Source organism: Microtus oregoni, unplaced genomic scaffold (genome assembly GCF_018167655.1).
Source record: "Microtus oregoni isolate MIOR12 unplaced genomic scaffold, Mior012 000009F_ref0000495, whole genome shotgun sequence".
NCBI lineage: Eukaryota > Metazoa > Chordata > Mammalia > Rodentia > Cricetidae > Microtus > Microtus oregoni.
Genome location: NW_024543068.1, coordinates 12,354,864 through 12,379,352, shown reverse-complemented (window position 1 = coordinate 12,379,352; position 24,489 = coordinate 12,354,864). Strand labels below are relative to the sequence as shown.

The following is a 24,489-nucleotide window of genomic DNA, read 5'->3' as shown; positions in this document are numbered from 1 at the left end:
GAGACGGGGCAATAAAAAGTGCATGCATATGCTTGAGGCGCTCCAGGCTCAGAGAGGCAGTGCCACCTGCCCAAGTCCGCCTAAGTCTCACTTCAGGTTGAGATTCGAGTTCATTAGCCTACGTCCTGAAGCCGTTCTCTTCCTAGAGTGCAGAGCAGAATAGCCCGGGGCAGCCAAGGGCGCCAACAGAACAAGCTCTGAGAAAAAGTAGGGAAGGCTTGAACTCGGGGGCGCTCCGGTGGCCGGGTGGCTGTCCAAGTTGGCGGCCTCTTGACAGCACCACATCCCCAGCACCGGGGCAGCTAACGCACCGGGCCTGGCTCACACTCTCGTTCCACCTCAACCTGCTAGTGGTTCGCTCCGAACACCCCTCGCTGCACGGCGGGTGCCGCGGCCTGCCTCACTTCCGGTTGTTGCCGGGCTCTATATCCGGTGTCCGCCCGCCCTCCATCCCGCTCCCTCCGCGATGCTGTCCCGGTCTCGCTGCGTGTCCCGGGCGTTCAGCCGCTCGCTTTCTGCCTTCCAGAAGGTACTGTCTGGCGGGGCCGGGGTACCGGCGGGTTCGGAAGCCGGCTGTGGGCGGACGGGCGGGCTGAAGGGCAGGGACGCTGGCCAGGCCGGGCACCAAGGGCACCGGGACGCGGAGGCAGCCGACGCCCTCGGAGCCGCCCCGCCGCGTGTGCCGAGTCCTGCCACCCTTGGCGTCTCCCAGGCAGCCTGCGCCGGCCGTTTCCTGCTGTCGGGGACCCTTAGCTCCGGGGCTGGGTGCCGCGCCCGCCGCGACATTGACTCAGAGTTGGCGTGGGGGCACGGCCCCCACCGGATTCCGCGGCCTCTCTTCCTCAAAACCAGCGCGTGTCAGTCTCGTGGGGAGGTTGACATGGTTGGCCGACTCGGTGTTTTGCATTTACCTTCTGAGTTATGAGACTCACCTGTCAGCAACTCGTTAAACTTGCACTTAAAATTAATGTTTATTGCCTCTTTTCATTTTGGGTGACGTCGATAATGTCTTCTTTCTCAACAGGGGAACTGCCCTCTAGGGAGACGTTCCCTGCCTGGTAAGTTCTGCCCTTGTGGTCACCTAAAATACTCTTCTCGTGGTCAGAGCAGCAGGTCAGGAAATGTGTTTCTTCTCATACTTTTTAAAGACAGTGAGTTTAGATAGACGCGAAGCAAAATGCTCCTCAAGTCTAACGGCTGTCTTTTATCCATTCGGTACACAATGACTAAGTTTTGTTCTGCTCTTTCTGGTGCTGGGGATGGAACCTAGGGCATGAGAGGCAAGCACCTTACCACTGAGCTACACCACCAGCCCTTGGTTATTGGATTTCCGCTGCCAGGTACTGAGCTAGCTACTCATTAGAGACACAGCCATTAAAACAGCCCCGTCCCCCTGGAGCTTAAGGCTGAAGTTAGAAAGGCCAAGCGTAAATTGCTAACCAAGTGACCAAATTGTTTAAGTGCTTGGAAACGCGAGAGGGGACAGAACAGTGTTCTTTAAGTAGGCGACATTAAAGCTGTGATTTGGAGGATGTGACAGAGCTCGTGAAGTGACCAGCAGAAGAGGGAGAACGGGATAGTATGCATGAAGTCCAAGGAGAAGAAAGCAGGTGTGGTAGTCTTTTGAAATTGGAAACAAAGTGACTTGCTAGAAGACTTTAGTCAAAGACAACAGTATCCTAAGGTAAATGATGGTGGAGAGGCTGTTGGAGGTTTAGATTCCCCCCACTCCTTGCCTGCGCCAGCTTAAATTTATTTTCTTTGTGTGTGTGTGTGTGTGTGTGTGTGTGTGTGTGTGTGTACTTGCTTGTCCTTCTGTGCCCATGGAGGCCCCAAGAGGTGTCTTATCTGGAGTAATTGGAGTCACAGGTGGTTGTGAAATGCCTGGTGGGGGTACTGGGAACCGAACCTGGGTTCTCTGCAAGAGCAATCCAGGCTCTTAACAACTAAACCATCTGTCTCTCCGGCCCCACAAAGCTTGATTCTCATTCTCACAGCTGTGTGCAGGTTCTTGTTGAGGTTGGTTTTGTTGTTGGTAGAGGGGAGGAAGAGAGAACGTTATTAACAATCTTATGTAGCTGACTTTTTGTCACATGCCTGGCAAACATTTTCCCTCTTTCTCCCCCTTCCCCCCCTTTGAGAGACAAGGTCTTGCTGTCTAGTACTGGCTGACTTAGAGCTCACTATGTATACCAGGCTGACTTTGAGCTTCCTCTTGGTCTCTGACCCTGAGATCTGGGACTACAATCTTGTGCCTACCACATCTGACTCTGACAAATTATTTGTTAAAAGATTCAGTCTTACTGTAGGCTTTCCTGTGCCAAACATTGTTCTGAATGCCTTCTGTGCAACTTTGGGTTAATCATAACCAAATGAGATTTAGTGTCTTTATTTTACAAAAGCATTTTCCAAGGGGTTAGAGTTTTAGGCCAAGGTCACCCCCGCCCCTCAGTCCAAACTACTGAATGAATAAGAGTTGTTATTATTTACTGGTCTACTCAACAGAGTATGACTGTCTGTCTGTCAGTCTGAATGACAGGATCTGATGTAGGCCAGGCTCAACTCAAACTGGGTAAGCAGTCCCAGGATGACATTTAACTTCCCAAGTGCTGGAATCACAGGATTGCTCCACCATGCCTGATTTTACACAGAACCGAGGCTTACTTTGTGCATGCCGGGCAAAACTCTTACCAAACTGCCTTGTCAGCAGACTAGAGTGCTTACTCTGCCAGCTGCTGTGCTAGGTGATAGGGATACGGATGGTCTCTGTCTGCAAGAATCTCATGGGCTAACTGGATAGATGGAGCGAATACACATTTATGTACACATTAGAACAAAATAGCACTGTGGTTACTAAGAAATACAGGATGTTGTATGAGGGTAGCATGATACAACCCTGCTTGGGAAGTTAGTAGAAGGGAGTGTTGGTGAAGGCCTCCCCAGAGAATTGTCATTTAAGATGAGACTTAAAGAATGCATGAGTTAGCAAGGGAAATGGTATTCCAGGTAGGGAGTTACTTGTGCAAAGGTTTCCAAGCAGGAAGAGTTTTGCCTTGGTATAGAAGTGGTAAGCTGGAAATACAGAGCAGGCTAGGCGGACGGTAAGGTGCTTGGACTTTAAGCCCGTGTCAGGAGGACATAAGGCATTAGCACAGTTCATAGTGCATTAGCAGTAATAGCCTTCCTTTTCAACTGGGAGTACTGAGAGATGCCACAAGTATTTTCTCCTTTTTTAATCTGTCAGGAAAAGGAAAAGCCTTGTGCTTAGGGGTTGGCATCTTGACTCAGGCATTCTGGTTAGGCTAGTCACGAACCTAGCTGTATATAAAATAAGAATAATGGCCGATGGCCATTCTGCTTCAGGGTGTTGCTGTGAGTATGAAGAGGTCATTGTATGAAACTTCTTTATAAACTTATTATAGGATAAGCTTTGCACTGAACTCCAGTTTCCAAGCATCTGTGTAGCCAGCTGTGCTCTAGCTCCAAGACAGACTCTGTTTAGAATGTGCACTGCAGAGATGACTGACTGACCTGACTCTGGGAATGTTTGCTAGGGAGTGTGCATAAGGACCAGCTGTCTCGCAGTTCATACCTTCTGCACCCACAGTGTAGAAAGGGTTGTTAATAGACACAAATAGCAGCAAAGAAAACATGAGAAATAATATCTTGAGAAGAAACAGCTGTGCTTAGTAGATATTGGGGAAATGAATTTACGATAAGGACAGTTGGTTTGGTGGGTAGACACTTTTCCCTCTCTCCCTCTCTCCCTCCCTCCCTCAGATCATTTTGCTAGAATTTGAGAGAAAAGCAGCAGGTCAGTAAGCTGTAGATCTGGCAACTGCCATGAGGAGGAAATACCCAGACCTTTTGATTTAGGGTCTAGGAAAGCAGGCATGTTCAGCAGTGGACGTTGTGGGCAGCAACTATAGACAGCACAGTCTTCACAGAGACACTGGGAACCCAGAGTGCCAAGGAAAGCAAGCTTGGGTCATTGACCACTGTCCAGAAAAGAAAGGGGAAGTTACCCTTTTTGAATTAGAACTCAAGACTCATCTTTTGTTAGAGTGACCGGGCTGGAAGACTTAGGAAAGAACTGACAAGGAGAGAGATGATTTGCTCAGTCAGAGACAAGCTGAAGACCCTAGGCCTAAAGCTGCCTGGTCTTTGCTGCTAGGGGTCAGTCAGCAAACATTGTAGCCTAATCCATAAATCCCAGAGCAGTTCCCACCTCATGTTAGGTCCTGTGAAGTCACGGGGTAAGCCATTGTGTGTCTTATTTTCAAGTTTTAATTGTCTTTGACAACCTGCGGGCTAGAGATATTATGCAAACATAAAGGCAGGTCGATTATACAACTTCTAGGGCTGTCTTCCTCTCCATATGCATACCTGCTCTTAATCTCCCATACCTATTCTCTGCCAGTCAGACAGATAGAATGTTTAATAAGCATGATTCCATATGATAAAGATTATGTCGTTGCCTGAAGTTGGTCCACTCCGTCTAGGGTATGTGGGATGAATAGCTCCATTTAATATAGTAAGAGCTCTTGATTAAGAGTTTTTTTTTTTTTTTCTTTGCAGGGGTCTCCTTATGTCAGGGACCAGGTGGTTACCCTGACAGCAGGAAGATGGTGTAAGTATCACTGGGTACTATAGATGTGTGGCCATGATTGATTTACTTAGACACGGATTCTGAATTTAAACATGTCTTTACAGACCTCCAGTCCTATAATTGAGGTCATTATATTGAACCCTTAGACCCAGCCTTGATGGTCATGGTCATTTTTATTATAATCTACATTTGTCATCTGTTCAGTGGTTAGGTATTAGACCAAGAGTATCCTGGAACTTCTTGGATAATTAAATATAATGAGTGTTAACTTGGAACTTTTTTTTTTTTATGGAAATGGGTGTCAAAGAGAACTAAAAGATTCTAGTTGGATATAAGTTCAGCTGAGGGGCTGGAGGTCACAGTTGTAAAAATTGAGAGCATTCTGTTGGTAGCATAGTTACTTATTTAAATGCAAAAGACCAGTTAAGCCTAGGACTTTTGACTGGTTTGTAGGAATGCTATTGTTGTATAATGGAGAGTTTGGAGGAGGGCCATCCACGTGTGGTCAAGATTACCTTGTACTTGTGAATGTTGTTTTGAGTTACTTTGCATTCCAAGTATTTTTAGGGTGCTGAGAGGCTTCTTTCTAGTAACCTATTGAAGAACTGTGGAGCTGCCTTGTTTACAGGGTGCATGAAGAGCTGGCCTGAGAACTTTCTTATTATGCATCACAATAAGTTTGCCTTTTATTCCAAAACTGGTTCATTAACGTGCTATTAGAAGTATAAAACTCCTGAAACTTGTGTTTTGCAGACAGGGTTTCTCTGTGTTTCTGGCTATCTTGAATAGCTTTGTGGGCCAGACTAGCCCCAAACTCAGATCCTCCAAGTGCTGGGGTTAAAGAAATGCCGCATCATGCCCGGCTCTGAAATTGCATTTCTAGGATCTATACTGAAAAATTTACATACTCAGATCCCTCTCAAAAATGAGAAACAACCAGGGGTTATGCTTAGTATTTTAACATGTTTCAATAATGACATGTTAAATAAGAGAGATTTACAGAATTCCATTTTCTGATTGTGTAATTCCATTATAGAGTTCTTTTTCCTCTTTCTAATATTCTGCAGTGAGTAAGTAATGCTTTCATAATTTAAGAAAGTGACTTAGAGGAAGTTGAAACGTATAACTTGTGTGGTTTAAATAAAATTGGGGTAATCAGGAGTAATCGTGATTTATGTAATGAATACATCATGTAGCTATTTGAATGTTACTTGTGAAAAATATCTAAACTTCCAGTTGAGACACTCTTAATTATGTCCCCCTAATAATACCTTCGTGTTGCATATTGTCTTTCTTCTATGCTTATCTGCTTTTTTTATTACACATATTTGTGTGGCGGGGTGAAGGGAGCACACCATGACACTGATGTGGAGGTCAGGGACCACTTGCAGACATTGGTTCTCTTTCTACTATTCTGGTCCCAGGGGGACCAAACTCAACCATCAGGCCTGATGGAACCTTTTCCCCTGAGCAACCTCACCACCTTGAAAGATCATTTAACGTACAACTTTTTACTTTATTTTTATCTAATAGGTTATTACGTGTTTCAAAAGGAAAAAAGCTGTCAGGTATTTTTATCCCTGTCCTCTAGCACATTGCACCTCCTCCAAGAGGCAGCCAGAGTGCTGTGTCCAAGTCTCTGCCAGAGCAGCCCCTGCCTGTCCACGTTAGCTGGAAGTCTTTGCCCATGAGCATGTGTCTGTACAATCTTTATACACAGCACTCTGTGTTCTGTACATCACAGTTTTTGTGTTGTTCCCCTTGGTGCTACATATGTACTTTACAAAGTCATCTCGACATCAAAGTAAAAAGGCCAAACGACAATTAAGTCCATTTTACTTATGTATTGTAAAGATACCTGTTGAGGTATAGTGGCACATACCTTTAATTCCAGCACTCTGGAGGCAGAGGCAGGTGGATCTCTGATTTGAGACCAGCTTGGTCTACAGAGTGAGTTACAGCACATCCAGGCTACATAGTGAGGCCCTATCTCAGAAAAAGAGGGGGGGGGGGGGAGATACCTGTTGAGACTGTCCTTCAAAATCCTTGTGTAAAAAGCAGAAGTTTCCATCAGTTTAATCTTTTTCTCAAAATGTAGAAATAACTGCTGGCTGGCAGATAGCCTTAGTAGCCATGTGTATCTGTGTATCTTTCACCCCCCCAGAAGTAACTGTTAATGAGTGTGCACGCAGGTGATAGCTCTTTCCAGCTTGTTCTACCCCAGGTCTAAAGAGGCCTGGTTGGAAGTTCTTTGCAGTGAGTCCAGGATGGGCAGGTGTGCTGCCTCTTAGCAAGAGCATGCTAAAGGAAATGCCATGTAGGTGGGCTTTTGCTTCTGTTTTTTCCTTTCTTCATTCCTTTCTCTTTTTTTTTTTAGGTTATTTTTTTGTGGGGGAGTTGGTGGTTGCCTAAAAACTTTGCTTGTTTCTGGGTTTATTATCATCTTGCTGCCTTATCTGATCTAAATCTGTGACCCTGAGGCTAGAAACACCTTTGTATTTGGCACACCTGCTGGCACTGCTGAGGACGTGCCATGTGTCTTAGATTTGGATAAAGGAATCTAGTCAGGAAGGTAAATCATTTGGTTAGTTCGTAAAGAACCAAGTTTTTTTTTTTTTTTTTTTTTTTTTGAAAAGTGACATTTCATTACAGTACAGAGCACTCTTATGGCACCTAGGTCATGTCTTTGGGGTCCTACCTGGTAAGTTAGAGTCTCTCCAGGTCTGGCCTGGCGTGTGTGCTTTGACAAGCTCCCCTGCATGGGAATCTGGTCAAGATTCATCAGTTTAAAGAGGTGATCTGTGGAGCCTGGACTGGACAAGATACTAGTGGTTCACAGTCTGAATGAGCTAACATTTGTGTTTCTCTTGTAGCATTAACAGCAGTAGTGTCTTCAGTGTTCGCTTCTTCCAAACCACAGCTGTGTGCAGTAAGTACCTGATTTCTTGTGAATGGACTTTTACTGGAAAGAGCAACGACTGACTGAGCTTATTAAAGAAAATCATTAAAAAGACAAAATGGAACACTCATGATTTTCCCAATTTGTTTTTTTCCTAGAGAATGATGTGATTACAGTTCAAACCCCAGCGTTTGCAGAATCAGTTACAGAGGGAGATGTCAGGTGGGAGAAAGGTACGATTTCGTTCCTTCTGATGTGAGTTAAAAACTTCTAAGGTCTCTCTTACCTGAACCACAGCCTGTGGGACCTGTGATTCCACCTTTCTTTACCTACGTGCCTAATTCCTCCCAGTCTTGTAGGAAACGTCTTTAACACATCAGGCTGAAAGAGTACAGAGGCTCCTGGCTAAGAGGAGATATCCTTTGATTGTCTTTCAGCTGTTGGAGATACAGTTGCAGAAGATGAAGTGGTTTGTGAGATTGAAACTGACAAGGTGGGCTTATTCTAAATCAGTGACGTTTTCTTGTTAGTCTAAGGAAAGAGATAGGAACTTACTGTTCAAAGATCAATTTTAAGTAGCTCTAACCTCACTTGTAAAAATTTCTTGAGGGAATCATGGAAAAAAAGATTTATTAAAGTTTAGCTTTGATTATTCTGTATGTACTATGTATAGTATTCATCATTTGATAGATTTCATTGTTTTCTTTGTAGTTCCTGGCCTGCTTTCAGTGTTTTTCCTTGTATCACTTGGAAACATACTAACTAACGTTTGTTTTAATGTTTCTAAGAAAGGTCAGACGGGTGAATTGTCACAGTAGCAATGACTTGTCATTCTCTAACTCTGAAAATGTGGCCTTAGGTGTTTCCGTGTGCAGAGGAGATGTAACATCCAGATGTAACATGTTGCAACTCTTATGACTCATCCTGTTAGTGATTACACAATTGATTAATGCTGATACAAATGTAGAACGTGTCTCTATCTCTTTCTTTTCCAGACTTCCGTGCAGGTTCCATCACCAGCAAATGGCATCATTGAAGCTCTTTTAGTACCTGATGGGGGCAAAGTTGAAGGAGGAACTCCTCTTTTCACACTCAGGAAAACTGGTGGTAAAGAAGTTCTCCTGGTGGTCAAGGTCTCCAGTATTTTCCCGTGGTAGCAATTTCATTGTGGCCCACACTGGCATTCTGGTTCCACTTTTAATTGAGAGATAGGAGAAATCCTGTTGCTATGTGGTGAACTTAAATTGTCAAGTTTTAGAACAAGAGTAATATAAAACAATAGCCCATAATACTCTGCTCTTTCCATATTTCTCAGATTGAACCTTTTCTTAACTAACAGAAGTGAAGAGTATAAAGATAGTGATTTTCTCCACACTGACCTGAAAAATATAAATGGAAAGGCTTTGAGTGCCAGATATAATAGATGCATTGTTTTTGTTGTTGTTGTTGTTTGTTTGTTTTTGTTTTTAGTGTTCCCCTAAGTGATTTTGATGTATAGTCAACCCTGAGAACCTCTATTTAAAAGTGAAAATTACAGCTAGGCAGTGGTGGTACACGCCTTTATCCCCAACTCTTGGGAGGCAGCAGATCTCTGTGGCCAGTGTGGTCTACAGAATGAGTTCTAGGACAGCTAAAGCTGTTACACAGAGAAACCCTGTCTTGAAAAACAAAACAAACAAACAAACAAAAAAATGAGAATTACTGTTGTATGTTGTCTGTTCTAGACTATTCAGTGTAATTTTTCTCTTTTAATTTTTTTTTTTTGAGACAGGGTTGCTTTATGTAGCCTTGGTTGTTCTAGAACTAGCTCTGTAGACCAGGCTAACTCACAGAGATCCACCTGTCTCTGCCTCCCAAGTGCTGGGCCCAAAGGCATGTGTGTGTTTGTATGTTTATATCTGTGACAGGGAGTGTACATGCAAAGGCATGCGTGTGGAGGTTGGAGGATAACTTAAGAGTCAGTTTTCTCTTCCTGCCATGTGGGCACTAGGAATCAAACTCAGGTTCTCAGACTTGGTAACAGGTGTGGTATAGATTTTTGTAGTTGTAGCATTTAGCTGCTAAAATAGTCAAACAGAAAGATGATGAATTGGACTATTGAGGTTGGTCAGGCCAGGATTAAGTTCAAAGTGAGGAAAAAATGTAAAGTAGTTAGGAAGAATGAATCTGTTGGATTAAGTCCATCCTCCCCTCTTTGTTTTTTTAATGTGTGCCTCTTTGTGTGTATGCTCATGTGTGTGAATGCAGGTATGTGTGTATGTGTTAGTGGGGTCAGAGGACAAGTCTTAGGTGTTGGTCCTTGCTTCCCGACTTGTTTGAGACAAAGTCTCTTGTTCTCTGCCTCACAGGCCAGGTTTTCTGGCTGGAGAGTTTCCAAGACTTATCCACCTCTTGTCCTGCCATAGGAGGAAGGGGATTGTAGATGTACCCACTGTACCCAGCTTTACATTGGTTTTGGGGAACTGAGCTCAGATCCTCACTTAGTTAATAGAGCGAGTGCTTTACCACTGAGCCAGCTCTCCGGTCTGAACTGTGTCATGGTTTTTTTGTTTTTTGTTTTTTTTTTTGTTGTTGTTGTTGTTTTTGGGGGGCGGGGATGAGACGAGGTCTTACTCTGTAGCCCTGTCTGGCTAGATCAGGGTGCCCTCAGTTTCACAGAGATCTGTCTGTCTTTGTCTCCCAAGTGCTGGGATAGCAGGTGTTTGCTGCCAAACCCAGCTTTATCATTTATTTTTAGTTTTAAAATAAAATTCTTCTAATTTAACTACAAAACTAAATATAATGTCCATATTAAAATTGTAGATTTATTACTTGAGCATCTAATTGCTTCCTATTAAGAGTTATTCTGGACAAAATGCTTTGAACTGTCTAATCTTTTACTTAGTGTGTGCATGCGTATGTGTATGTGTGTGTGTGTGTGCACGTGTGCATGCATAGATGGAGAGGGAGACTGTGAATGAACGTGCAGATATAAGTGCAGATACCCTCAGAGTCCAGGAATAGGCATTGATCCCCTGGAGCTAGAGTTGCACACAGTTATGACCCATCCCACATGCATGCTGGGAACTGAATTCAGGTCCTCTGCAAAAGCAGTATGTACTATGAACTCCTGAACTATATCTCCAGGCCCCAAAATAAAACTTTTATCAAATGTTCACTTAAGATTAAAGAGTTCAGAGGCTAGAGGGTTGACTCAGTAGTTCAGAGTACATACTGCTCTTACAGAGGACCCAAGTTTACTTCCCAGTATTTAATAGCTGCTCATAGATGTCTGGAACACCAGCTCTGTGGGTTCCAGTGAGCCTCTCTGGGCACCTGCATTTACATGCACATACCTCATGCGATGCACACATACACACAGTTAAAAAATAAGTCTAGGTCTGGTGGTGGTGGCGCATGCCTTTAATCTCAGAAATCAGGAAGCAAAGACAGGTGAACTGTGAATTTGAGTCTAGCCTGGTCTACAAAACAAGTTCCAGGACAGCCAGAGCTCATATAGAGAAACACTGTTTCTGTAACCTTTTTTATTTTCAATGGATAAGAGTATTCCTTCTGTGTGTTATGTTAAAACAAGATGAATATATCAGCATTGATATAATTCGAAGTATGTCACGTTTATATGTCCATTTTTCAGTTGCCTAGACTGTGACATAAAACAGTGGTTTTCAACCTGTGGGTTGTAATCCTTTTTGGGGGGTGGGGTCACATGACCTTTTCACAAGGGTCACCTAAAATCATTTGCATATCAGTTATTTACATTATGATTCATAAAACTAGCAAAATTACAGTTATGAAGTAGCAAAAATAATTTTCTAAGCCAGGTGGTGGTGGCGGCACACACTTTTAATCCCAGCACTCGGGAGGCAGAGGCAGGCAGATCTTTGTGAGTTCGAGGCCAGCCTGGTCTACAAGAGCTAGTGCCAAGACAGGCTCGAAAGCTACATAGAGAAACCCTGTCTCGAAAAACCAAAAACAACAACAATAATAATAATTTTATGGTTGGGGGTCACCAGGACAGGAGGAATTGTCTTAAGGGGTTACAGCATTAGGAAGGTTGAGAAACCATTGTACTAAAAATTTTATTTCTTTGGACTTAGTAGGTGTTTTGAAAGTATTTACAGGATTTGAAAATAGATTTTAATATTTGTGAAATCAGGAAGGCAGCTTAATTGATCCAGTAGAACATTTAGGGAAGCCTGAGAACAGAGAGTAGGGGCTTATATTAGTGTGTATATCTCTTGGTGTTTTGCCTGTAGCAAACCTAAAGGATTGGAAACAGACCTTTGTCTCTAAATCCTCCTTAGTATCTGTAGTTTAGTTGCTTTCCCTTTCAGACAGTCCCAATGGCATCTCTCTCTCTCTTTTTTTTTTTAATTCAGCTGCTCCTGCTAAGGCCAAACCAGCGGAAGCTCCTGCTGCAGCCCCAAAAGCAGAGCCGCAAGCACCGGCAGTCTCTCCTCCCTCTGTAGCAACTATACCCACTCAGATGCCACCAGTGCCCCCACCCTCACAACTTCCTTCTAGCAAACCAGGTAAGACCCTATGTTAGCTAATTATCTCATTGCTGTAACAACCACCTCATGAAAAACTACTTAAGAAAGATTGATTGATTTGAGCTTGTTTTGAGAATGAGAGAGAGTCCATCATGTCAGGGAAGGTATGGTGTCAGTGTGAGGTGGTCCCAAAGCCTTTACATCCAGGAAGCAAGAAAGATAAACACTGCTCCATCCACTTACCAAATGTCTTCTTTTAAAAAAAGAAAATCACTCCAAGACCCCAGCCCAAGTTATGGTGCTATCCACACTCAGAGTGAGTCTTTCCACTCTGAAAATGAGAACGTCGGTTTCTCTGGAAACCCGTGTGGACACACCCAGGGTTTTATCTCCTGAGTGGTTCTAAGTCCTGCCAAATTCAGTCAAGATTAATACTCATAGTTTATATAGGAGAGAGTGCCTCTTCTTTTTCTTTTTTTGAGACAGGGTTTCTCTGTCGCTTTAGAGCTGCCCTAGAACTAGTTCTTGTAGACCAGGCTAGCCTCGAACTCACAGAGATCTGCCTGCCTCTGCCTCCCGAGTGCTGGGATTAAAGGTGTACACTACTACTGCCCAGCCGGAGAGTGCCTCTTCTAGTACCATCTTCCCTCACAGGTACAGTCTGAGGCTGTCCATGGCTCTAAACGCGCCACGTTGACTGCTTTGTAGAAAGACCTCTAGATTTCTAAGTACTGGGTTTGCCTCCCAGCTTTCTATTTACTAACCATCTGACCTTATTCTCAGTGCCTCTATGAGCAGATTGTTTATCTGTGAGTTTGGGATGATGCTGAGAAACCTCAGTATCTTGACGGTCGTGATAATATGCTGTGAGAGTATTGCTTTCCATGTCTAAGGTAGCTGTACCCTCTCTTCATTTTCAGTTTCTGCAATAAAACCCACTGCTGCCCCTCCGCTGGCTGAGCCAGGAGCTGCTAAAGGTGTGCGCTCGGAACATCGGGTAAGCCTCTGAAGACTTCCAGAGAAGTGGCGGAGGGCTGCTGAGAGCGAGTGTGGTGCCCATCTCTAAAGAGCTGGTGCCTTCCTCCCTCAGCTTTGAGGGTGTGGAAAGTTACTTTTCAAGTTCTCAGATGGTATGACTAAAACATAATGTCTTCTGAACACTTGTCCAGTGGGTTCTCTGCTGTGTTGTGCTGTCTGAAATGCTTCCGATGAGTAAACTATCTGTGGAGAACAGCAGCTTTGGAGCACACCTTCTCTTTCCCACAGTGACGTGCACTCCACAGAGGCAGTCTACTGAGAGCTGTATTCTTAAACTTCCGGGTGGGGGGCAGTGGGCCAGATTGTTGCATTGTAACAGTAAGCTGTCAGAGCAGACAAAACCTCAAGGAAGTATGGTCAAAAGTGTGGGTTTTTGCTTGAGAATACTTCCTAAAAATACCATAGCCTCAACAATTTGTTGTTTTTTGAGTTTCCGTTCCCCAAGTAACTATTCTCACGCAAACCTTTATCAACAGAAGTTGCCCTTTCTGTAATGACTCTTAAGTTGGCTGGTCTACACCACAGTCTTCCTTTTATAAATTGGTTTTGGTTTTTAAATCACACTATTTCCTGAGCCTCTGTTCTTGGTCAAATTTCAGGCTCATCTGAGTGAATACTTTGATCTCTGTTTCTGTGTTCTTGATTTGAGGCCATTCGGGAAAAGGGAAGCCTGTAGTTTAAGCAGTAATGATTGGGCCTAGCATTGTGGCATATGCCATTAATCCCAGTACTTCAGTACTCGGGTGGCAGAGGCAGGAGGGTCTCTAGCCACCCTGGTCTCCATAGAGAATTCCCAGCTAGCCAGGATTAAGTAGTGAGACCCATCTCAAAACAAAGCTGTGGTGCTTGCCATCCATCTCTGGTGTGCTGAGTTGTCACTGCCTGGGGAGTGAGATTGTAGTCAGGTTGTCAACACTTGTTCCACTTATCCTTTCAGGAGAAAATGAACCGGATGCGGCAGCGCATTGCTCAGCGTCTGAAGGAAGCCCAGAATACGTGTGCAATGCTGACCACCTTTAATGAGGTTGACATGAGGTGGGATCTCTAGACTTCTAGTCTGTGTTTCTGTTAGAGTACTCGGACGTACCCTATATTCCTTACCCACTGCTGATTCCAAAACTAGCCTGGACAGCTAGAGGTATTTTTCAGCTTTGCTCATTGTTGACTTATGCAACATGACCTACTAGTTTCATTTGCTAATTTACTTTTCTGATGCTATGTCTCCCTCTTCTGCAATGTAAAAAGCTTCACCTTTTGAACTTTCATGCCTGAACTATTATGATTTCTGATAAATGAGCCTAAAGTAATTATTTTTTTTATTTAGGTTTTTATATTTATTTTTACTTCTGTGTATGTATGTGTGTGGGAGTGCCCACAGAGGGCAGAAAAGAGCATTGGCTCCCTTAAACTACGGGGGGTTGGGAGCCCCTTGACATGAGTGCCAGAAACTAAGCTTGGGTCTTCTGGAAGAGCAGCATGTGTTGATAATTGCTCCAACCCTGTTTTGTTTTTGAGACAAAGTCTCACTTTGTAGCCCTGGCTGGTCTAGAAATAACTATGTAGACTAGGCTGACCTTGAACACACAAGAGATTTGCCTGCCTGAGCCTCCATAATATAGGGATTAAAGATGTGTGCCATCGTGACCAATCTGTTTTTATTGTTTGGTTGTTTTTGAGACAGGTTCTCATGTTACCCAGGCTAGGCTTACACTCTTTGTAGCTGAGGATGATGTTCATGGTGCACCATGGCCTACTGCTGTGGTGGCCCACTTCCAGACATACTGCTCTCTGGAATGGGAAACCCTTCACATCATGCCCAGAGCCAGGACACCACATTCTGCTTCTTTCTATCGGGGACTGTTGGGGACTGTTTCTTGTATGTTTCCCAAACAACTCAGAATCAAGCAGACCAAAGGGCAGCTACTAGCACCTCTCACTCTTCCCAGTTTTGATCATGGAATTGGAATTAAGTTGGGGAGGGAGGGAATATGAATGTGGGTGGGTGTGCATATAAAAGCCAAATCTCAGCTTAGTGTTGTTCCAGGGAGTAATCTGCCTTGTTTATTGAGTTAAGAGTCTGTTAAATAGGCTCTGCTGGTTGGCCAGCGGGTCCCAGGGGATTTCAAGTGTGTGTCACTACACCCAGGTTGGTTGGTTGGTTTTCATGTACGTTTTGGAGTTCAAACTCCTCGTGCTTGCCTGAGAACTGAGGTATCCTGCCCAGCTCCCAAATAATTCTATTTCTAAAATATAAACCTTAGTTTACTACACCCATTCCTGTAATAAGCCAATTGGTGATTTACTTGTTTGTGCAATACAAAACTTGTTTAAAATTTGTGGAGAAGAGAAAATAGTTTGTTGTTGTTGTTGGTTTTTTTTTTTTTTTTTTTTTTTTTTGGTTTTTCAAGACAGGGTTTCTCTGTAGCTTTGGAGCCTGTCCTGGAGCTAGCTCTTGTAGACCAGGCTGGTCTCGAACTCACAGAGATCCACTTGCCTCTGGGATTAAAGGCATGCACCACCACCGCCTGGCGAGAAAATAGTTTTATTTTACAAGCATTGTAAGTGTTTATCATATGCAGAGTAAAGTGTGAAGTTCAGGGGGATTTGCAGATGAGTATAAAAGCTCTCTGAAGCTTACTGTCCCATTTTGGAGAACACTAAAGAAAATATAGAAAAAAACCATCAAAAAGATAAAAATGAGTATGAAGTGGAGAAGAGAGTGGGTTTGTTCTTGATAAGGGTAGCATTAGCAAAGGTAGGGTCAGGGAAGGTCTGCAGGAGGAAGGAGTCTGAATGAGCTATCAAGAATGACAAACATTTAAACCAGATATAGTGGTGCACTTATGTAATCCTGGTGCTTGGGGGTTGGAGGCAGGAGCAACAGTAGTTCAAGGTTATTCTCAGCTACATAGAGGTCAAAACCAACCTATACTATATGAGACCCTGTTTCAATAAAAACAAAAAACAAAATGCTGAGTAGTGTTATAGAGAAAATCATTCCAGGTAGTTTTAACAGTCTGGATCATGACACAGTCAAGAAAGTACAAGAAACAGAAAAGGTCATTACTGCCATGAACAGTATATAAAAGAAGAATGATTAGATCCATATTTCACTAGGTTTTGAATGTCAATGTAAGAATTCATTAAATCAAAAGATCATCAAATCTCCTAGCACCCATCTCCTTTTCTGTGAGTATTAAGTCTCTCCCATGTACTTTTCGGTGAGGAAATTTGTTTCCTTGGTTTATTGACGGTGGAGTCTGCTTACTCTCACTAGAGTCATTGTTCTACTAGGAAGCCTTCTTGATACTGCATGTCATTTTCTGGACCATCCACAGTATAGAAGGACTTTCAGTAATGAATCACCAAGGCTGCAGCTTATGTTTCCTGCATTAGGAGCAAATTGTACACAAATTAAATTGGACTTTGAAATTTTACCCAGTTTCTTAAGACAAGCATGTAAATATTTATGTCCCTAAAAGATGTAGTTGGCCCAACATCCGTGATTACAAGTAAGTTTAATAGCTGGATCTCCTTTCAGTGGCTATCTAGTGTCACTTAGCAGTGGCATGAGGCCTCCCTGTGGCCAGTAATCTGGTTTAGATTGAGTGCCCTTTGGGTCTTGTACCTATCAGCTAACCCAGAGGAGGCTTTTCTGAGACTTGCTCCTTCCTCCATTGTCCCAGCTCTGCCTCCAAGGACAGACCTCTGAAATAGAAACTCCTTAATGACCAGAAAATGGCATTCAGGCAAGTCTGAGAGCAGAGACACTTATCACGCCTCTTTTCCCGCTTTTGCTGCCTTGCATCTTGGGAACCAGTAATGTCTTTAGGGTGGTAATCCTAGCACTAAATGAGGTTAGACTCAGGAAAAAAAAACATTTAAACCCAATCAGTCCCCCTAGGAAATTTTTCTTTTTTTCAAAAACGAAAGGTCTGAAGTGGGCAGTTAAAACTGTACCACATCTTCTCTTTCCTGTTAATGTTGAATTAAGCCATTACAGGGGGAAAGGGAGAACTGAGCATTTGGGCCTGAGATAAAGTTAAATTCAATTTCCATCACAGAATATCATTCCTATAATCAGTTCCTTTGGGAAAATGATAGGAGAGATGTTTCTCAGTAACTCTGTAGTGCTTGTGTGGAAAACAAACTAATAATAATAATAATAATAAAAAAAGAAAAACCCTGCTTGATAGACCAGAGGATGTTCAAATTGCAGTCTTCTCAGAGACAAGCCCTGCTACTGAATCTGAAAGACAGGCCACAGCCCACACGGAGCCACTTTCTAAATACCAAGGAAACCACAGTCAGTCAAACTAATCTTAGGGGCAGGCACTGAGCCTTATCACATCTCACATGTGATGGGTCTTAGTTACCGTTTGATGAACAAGTAGCAAGAACTGCTAACTCAGGAAATAGTCTGATTGCTCTGCACAGCCTGAAGGAGGATTGGGTTTACCCTTCCGTGTGTAGTTAAAATTGCTTGGACTTGCACGGAGCCCATACTTCATGGGTAGCTTTTTTCTTTTTTTGCCAATTAGGTAGAAATATCACAAAATAAGCAGCTTTAGTTTTTGTTTATTTAATATAATTCTAACAAAAGTAATATTGTTTTTTAAGAGTTGTTTTTTTTTTTTTAATAAACTTAATTTGTGTCTAGTGGGGATAATTCATGGCTTTAGTGTAGCCAGAAATACTTTTCCATTCAGGGAAAGGATGTTGATATTTGGTGTGCTCTTCTGCTCATGTATCTGACACTGAAATCTGTGACTTCCAGGACAAAAAAGGATCCCCTTAAAGATAGGTTGGCACTGATTCTTCTAGGTCAATGTTTTTGTGATAGAGCAGGTTATTACATTGACTGCTAGTGAATGTTTCAAAACTTGAACTTAGATAGTACAGACTAAGGGAAAAACTCATCCAGTTGTATATATGGGAAAAAAACCTATGAAAGTCCAAAATTGGACTTTAGCCACCCTGGTAGGTGGTACAGCCAGCTCTTCGGATGATTGACTCAGGAGAATTGCATGTTTAAGGCTAGCCTGTGCAATTTCATGACACCAGTCTTCAAATTTTAAAAGGGTGAGGGGCATAGCTCAGGAGTACAGCACTCAGGAGTGCCAGCGTGGCTCAGAGGTCTTTGACTCAGCCTCTGGCAATATTCACATGTGCGCACATGACACACACACCAGAGCTGCATTGGGATTTTTTTGTATTATGTATTTACAGTAACATCCAAGAGATGAGAGCTCGGCACAAAGATGCTTTCCTGAAGAAACATAACCTCAAACTCGGCTTCATGTCGGCATTTGTAAAGGCCTCGGCCTTTGCCTTGCAGGAGCAGCCGGTTGTAAATGCAGGTGAGTTTCTTAAGACCAGTGTGGCAGAGGTCTTTAGAGCTGTTTGTGAATACAGACCTGCTGTCACATTTAGGGGTCTTGACCAAGGCTTCTTGTTTCACAGTTGTGGAAACATAACTGCCTTCCCTAAGTGAATTTTTCCATTCTCCTTTTCCAAATACTCTCATGATTACTATCTCCCAGCCAAGTGGGCAGAGAGGGTTCCCCTACTGGGTTGCTTGGCAGTCGCTCTGGCAGCAGGCTACTCGGGGTCAGCCCAGCTTTCCAGGCTGCTGCTTCTCACCACCATGTGGGCCCTTTACTTGGGGCTTGATTTCTACATTTAGTATAGGCTCACCCTGGAGGATGACCTTTGATCTTGCGTGGGCTTGGTGCTCTTGTCTTTGCCTTTCACTCTCGTCATTGAAGCGTTGCTCTAGCTCACAGTACTTTCCTGTTGAGGCACTTCTGTGTTCCTTGGAAGACAGGAAAGGGGACATTGACACTTTTGGAGTCTTCAGCATAAAATCCCTAGTCTCCCCCGCTTTGAGTTCTGTGCTCTAGCTAAGTCGGAGGCTGTCTTTGCTTGCAGGCATCTCAGCATTCTCATCCATTTTCCATGCATTCTGACAATACAATGTAGACTCTTTGGAAAAGTCCCAAGCCCTGATTTTATTAGCTATCACTTATAAAGCTATCACTTTATATCTATCACTTATGTAGCTACAATTTTCAGCAGGTGGCTTGCTATTTCAAGATGGCGTATTTAAAAGCCAAACCACCTCCACATCTACCTGGATCTCTAGAGAGAGGATTCCCTTGTCTTGCTGAGGAAGTGGATCAGGCAGCATCCTCTACCTTCCTTTACTTTTCTACAGAACACTCAATAACTAGTTATTGTCTGCTCAGAGAAGGCTTGCATAGATAGAAAATGTACATTCACTGTGGGAACCTTCTGTGAGCTGTGCTCCTAGTGCAGGCTCATTCAGAGCTTGGCAAATACTGTCATAAATTGGGATGGGAGCAAGGACAGTGCCAGTTGATTGTAATGTAGTTATTTTTTTTGTTGATTCATCAATCCACACTGCGTTGGCTACTAAAAATTTTCACTCTGTTAACTCATTAGTCTTGGCCAAAAGGGTTATATGTAACATGTGTTTCTCTTTCATAGTGATTGATGATGCAACCAAAGAAGTGGTGTATAGAGATTATATTGACATCAGTGTTGCTGTTGCTACTCCAAGGGTATGTTGGAACAAGAATTGGGAGTGCTTGCTTAGATCGTGACTTAGTTATTTCTCTATTGCTATGATAATGGCACGACCAAGGCAACTTAGGAAAGAAAGAGTTCATTGGGTGGGCTTCAGTTTCAGAGGGGTCAGAGTCCACTGCCATCGTGACAGGGAGTGTGGCAGCAGACATGCTGCTGGAGCAGTTGCTGAGAGCTCAGCATGCTGAGACAGTCAGCAAAGCAGAGAGAGCTAGGCAACTGGGAACGGCACGGCTTTTGAAATCTCAAAGCCTGCCTGCAGTGACACACCTCTTAATCTCCTAAACAGTTCCACCAGCTTCAGACCACGTATTCAGATATATGTCCCATGGGGCCCATTCTCACTCAGACCACTACAGATCTCACTTATTTATATTAGAGCACACGGAAGGGGTCAGTAGTAAAATAATTTTTTTTACATCATACCACATTCTTTTATCTTCATGTGAGTCTTTTTAATTCTAGTGAGTTTAGGGTATTATGGTTAGGAAGACCTGTGGATTAAACCAAGGAAATTATAACTATAAAGAATATTGTTATTTTGCAACTGAAAACAACTTTTCATTCCAGGGTCTCGTGGTTCCTGTCATTAGGAATGTGGAAACTATGAACTATGCAGATATTGAACGGACCATCAGTGAACTAGGAGAGAAGGTACGGTAGGCGGAGTATGTGGGTGAGCTGCTGGGCAGTTGAGGGAGCGCAGCCTGCACAGGCGTCATTGCTCAGGCATCTGGGATCAAAGGATGCAGAACCACCTAGAAAAGCCGTGGCTGTGTGAGTCCAGGAGAGGCATCTGCCAGAGCCTTCCATGCTCAGGTGATAGAAACTTCAGCAGTCAGATCTGCTGGGAAGTAGTGTTGGCTGTAGAATCCTGCTTCTTCTCACAGCCCCCTTAGCTGAATACCTGTCTTGTTAGCCGGAGTTTGTACTGCTGAGCTCAGATAAGAGTTTCCTAAGTTTACTTGTTTGGAGTGAAGAAATCTGGTTTGACTTAATGTTTCAATTATGAAACTTGTTTTTAGGCCAGAAAGAACGAACTTGCCATTGAAGATATGGATGGTGGTACTTTTACCATTAGCAATGGAGGAGTTTTTGGGTCACTGTTTGGAACACCCATTATCAACCCCCCCCAGTCTGCCATTCTGGGTATGCATGGCATCTTTGACAGGCCTGTGGCTGTGGGAGGCAAGGTAAGAACCATTATCTTCGATTTTTTATTTTTAATTCTTTAACCAAATCCTTATTATAAAGCATTCACTGTAATTTCAGGCTTAAGTTCCATTTCTTTAATTACTAAATGATAGCTAAGGCACTGCTTCTCAAACTGTGATCTGTGGATGTCAGCGTCATCTGGGAATTTATTAAAAAAGCAAGCGCTGAGCTAGAGAGATGAATCAGCAGTTAACCTGGGTTCAGTTTTCAGCATTAGCCATCAGTAACCAGTTCTGAGGGATTAGGCACTCTTTTCTGTCCTCTTCAGGTACCAGACATGCACATGGTACACATACATGCATGTAGACAAAATGCTCATACATATTAAAATAAATTTTTTTGAAAAAGCTAATTAACTACAGAAGCAGACATGTAGACGGTTCTGATGTTAAAGCCTGAGAACTACTGAGCTAACTACTCCACCCAGGCCTCTAGGACTTGTTGACATGCTTCATTGCCAGAGTCCCCCAGGGAGTCAGGGATGGATAGCCTGGGAGACCCTGGGAAACAGCACAGTGCACTGCAGTCTGTGAGCTATAGAATTGTGTGAGAAACTTAGAAGTTTTCTGGGAGGTCAAGGATTGAGACCAAAGAGCTTGAGTTAGCCATTGGAAGATAAGTTAGTTTAAAAATAAAGAGATTTCTGAGACTGCTGTGTCTGGAACGTGTGTGGGTCCAAAAACCGTGGGTCTTCTTTCTGCAAAACAGTTACACGCCTAACTTTATACATAAGAGATTCTTGTTTTATTTATGGATTTTCAAGACAGGGTTTCTCTGTGTAACCCTATCTGTCCTGGAACTCTCGGTGTAGACCAGGCTGGCCTTGAATTGAGAGAGCTTGCCTCTACCTCCTGAGTTCTGGGGTTAAAGGTGTGTGCCACCACACCTGGCAGATAGCAGGAAATTTGAACTCGGAAGATTAATTTTCCCCCTCAGACTATGAGTATAAACTAGTGGTAAAGTGTTTGTCCAGTGTATTCAGAGCCCCTGGTTTGATACACCAGGTGTGATAGTACATGCTTGTAGTTACGGCATTTAGGAAGTAGAGCCAGAGACCCAAGATTGAGTGTCGTCCTTAATTTTACAGTGAGTTTGAGAACAGCCTGTGTTACATGTGACCAGTTGCAAAAAACAACACCAACAAACAAAAAACAGCATACATTTTCCTCTTTAAATTGTAACTTCAAAAGGTTGGGGATATTTCTCAGTAGTAGGATGCTTGCCTAGCATACTCAAGGCCTAGCGTTGGTTCCACATCATTAAAAAAATAATAATAATAATAAAGATTGTAATTTCAGCCCGGCCTTTAAATCCCAGCATTCAGGAGGCAGAGGCTGTCTCTGAATTCAAGGATGGTGGTGGGGGTGGAGATGTGCGCAGAGAAACCCTGTCTGGAAAAACAATAACAAAGATTATAACCCCGGGATGCACCCTTTAATCCCACCACTCATGAGGCAGAGGCAGGCAGATCTCTGAGTTCGAGGCCAGCCTGGTCTTACAAAAGCTCGTTCGAGGACTAACTCCATAGCTACTGAGAAACTCTGTCTCGAAAAACAAAAAGCAACAAACAGACAAACAAAAAGAAAAGATTGTATCTTCAGACTATCTCTCTTGGCAGTCACAACTAAAGAGAAAACCTTTCTTCAGGGACCAAATTAGCCGGTTGAATGTGGCGTTGCATATTTCTTTTAAGGTGGTTTGAGGACCTGCTTTCTTGTTTGGACCTTGCTTCCGAGTCCCAGAGGTTTGCACTAAAGATTAGCTTGGTCTTCAGAATAAACCCACATTACCCCAGACATCACTGTAGGGAAGACTTGGAACTGCGAATGCTAGTATGTGCTTTGTTCTCTCACCCTTGTTGCTCTTCTCTCTATAGGTGGAAGTGCGACCTATGATGTATGTAGCCCTGACCTATGACCACCGGTTGATTGATGGCAGAGAGGCTGTGACCTTCCTCCGAAAAATCAAGGCAGCAGTAGAAGATCCAAGAGTCCTCCTCTTAGACCTTTAGGAGGAAGCCACGCCCCCTACCTATCAATCATGCAGGAACTGAAAACAGTCTTCTCCCTGTCCCCTCATCAGTCCCAGAGTTCGCCTGACGACAGGCAGGCACCATACTGTTGGCCTCGAGCAAGGAAGCCAGGGCACTATATAACCAGCTTTCACAGGCCTTTCCTTCGTGTTCCTTCTAGACTCTTCCTCTCCCTCTCTGTGTCCTTCTCTTGAGAGAGAGTGAGAGCCCTAATGGATGCCCATTGATATCCCACCTTTCTTCCAGCCCTCTGCAAAGATGGTTTTGTTTCTCCCCAGTAACAGTATACTACAGGGATGCCACCAGGGACCATGTGACCAAGTTTGTCTTTGGAAAGTGCTCTCCAGAGATGCCTAGGGGGTGCTCTGCCTCCCGGGCTCTGAGCCTCTGTCCCAGCTGTGCATATTCTCAGCTGCTGCCACCTGTGTGGAGGTATCGGACACAGACAAAGGCGCTGCTTTGCTTAAATGCACCACCATTCTGAGCTGTCAGTGGCTTCATGGTGCCTCTCTACCTCTCCAGGAAGCCCAGGCCGGGGGGCCTTGGGGATAGGCAATGTGGTGCGGAGTCCCCTGAGGTTACCTTTTATAATCCCAGATGGGAGTAGAACCCTGACTTGCCTCGCGGGCTTCATTGTAAGCTCACACTGGGAAGATTCTTTTTGGTGTAATCACATACAATTATGGTCATACCAACCCTTCCCAGGGTTCTGGGGTCATTCTAGAACACTTCGCATTTAGAGCAGATTTTTAGTACATCTTGGCGGTGAGTGAGGGAAGAGCCTGGTGAAGGGACTGGCTCTGACCAGATCAGGTTGGCTAGAGTTCTCAAATTCAAGGAGGAATCAGCACGTGATGGGAAGGGGCTATTCTCTCCCTTTCTGGGTGTGGCTTGCAAGGAGCAAGGTCTTGGCATCCCTAGCAAGACACAGATACAGGGGAGGATGGACTGTGGTGGGATCCAGCCTCAGGAGTCAGTCCAGAGTGATGGACGGGCTGATGTCATCTCCAAGGTACTGCCCTTTGGGTGCTGGCACAGTCACTGGGATTTCTTGAAGCATGGGAAACTGCAAGTGACTAGGTATGGAAGGAAGCTCCTAGACCTTGTGTCCTCTGCACTGAGGCCTGAGGCTGCTGACAGTTGACACAGGGCCATAGTGTTCAATGCCCTTTTTTCTGTCATCCAGGACAAGCTGGGGGGAGGGGGAGAGGCCAGTATTGAGTGCCTGCGGCGTCTGCTACTACATCTTCACTATCCAGAACTTGTAACTAAAATATTTAAAGAGGCTGATTTTGAATGAAAATTAAAGGGCAAATGTTCTCAAACAGGGTTCCAGCATCTGTGCTCCTTTTGGCCCTTGAGATTGTACAGCCAGTGTCTTTATCATTGAAAAGTACTTCTTGAATTGCTATCTTGTGGTGTCCTGAGGCCCCCATCCCATACTTTAGACATGTTAGGGCTATGCTAATTTAACTGTCAGCCAGGGGCACCCACAAACCACTTAGTACCCTGGGTTCCTTTTGGGGAGCCCGACAGTTGTGACAAGCCAACTCTTGAAGAGATGTCGTAGCTCCTACCTATGTGAATCCCTTTA

General features: G+C 43.9%; 1 protein-coding gene across 1 annotated transcript; it reads left to right on the top strand.

Annotated features, from left to right (window-relative positions):
- The first annotated feature begins 408 nt into the window (after nt 1-408).
- On the top strand, nt 409-24,220 carry Dlst (dihydrolipoamide S-succinyltransferase). The gene is made up of 15 exons (XM_041658006.1): nt 409-529; nt 1,025-1,058; nt 4,579-4,630; nt 7,483-7,538; nt 7,667-7,741; nt 7,946-8,001; nt 8,504-8,615; nt 11,888-12,040; nt 12,922-12,998; nt 13,977-14,074; nt 18,269-18,399; nt 19,550-19,623; nt 20,219-20,302; nt 20,674-20,841; nt 22,740-24,220. The coding sequence occupies exons 1-15, from the start codon at nt 467-469 to the stop codon at nt 22,872-22,874; spliced, it is 1,368 nt and encodes a 455-aa protein (XP_041513940.1). The 5' UTR covers nt 409-466; the 3' UTR covers nt 22,875-24,220.
- Nucleotides 24,221-24,489: the final 269 nt, after the last annotated feature.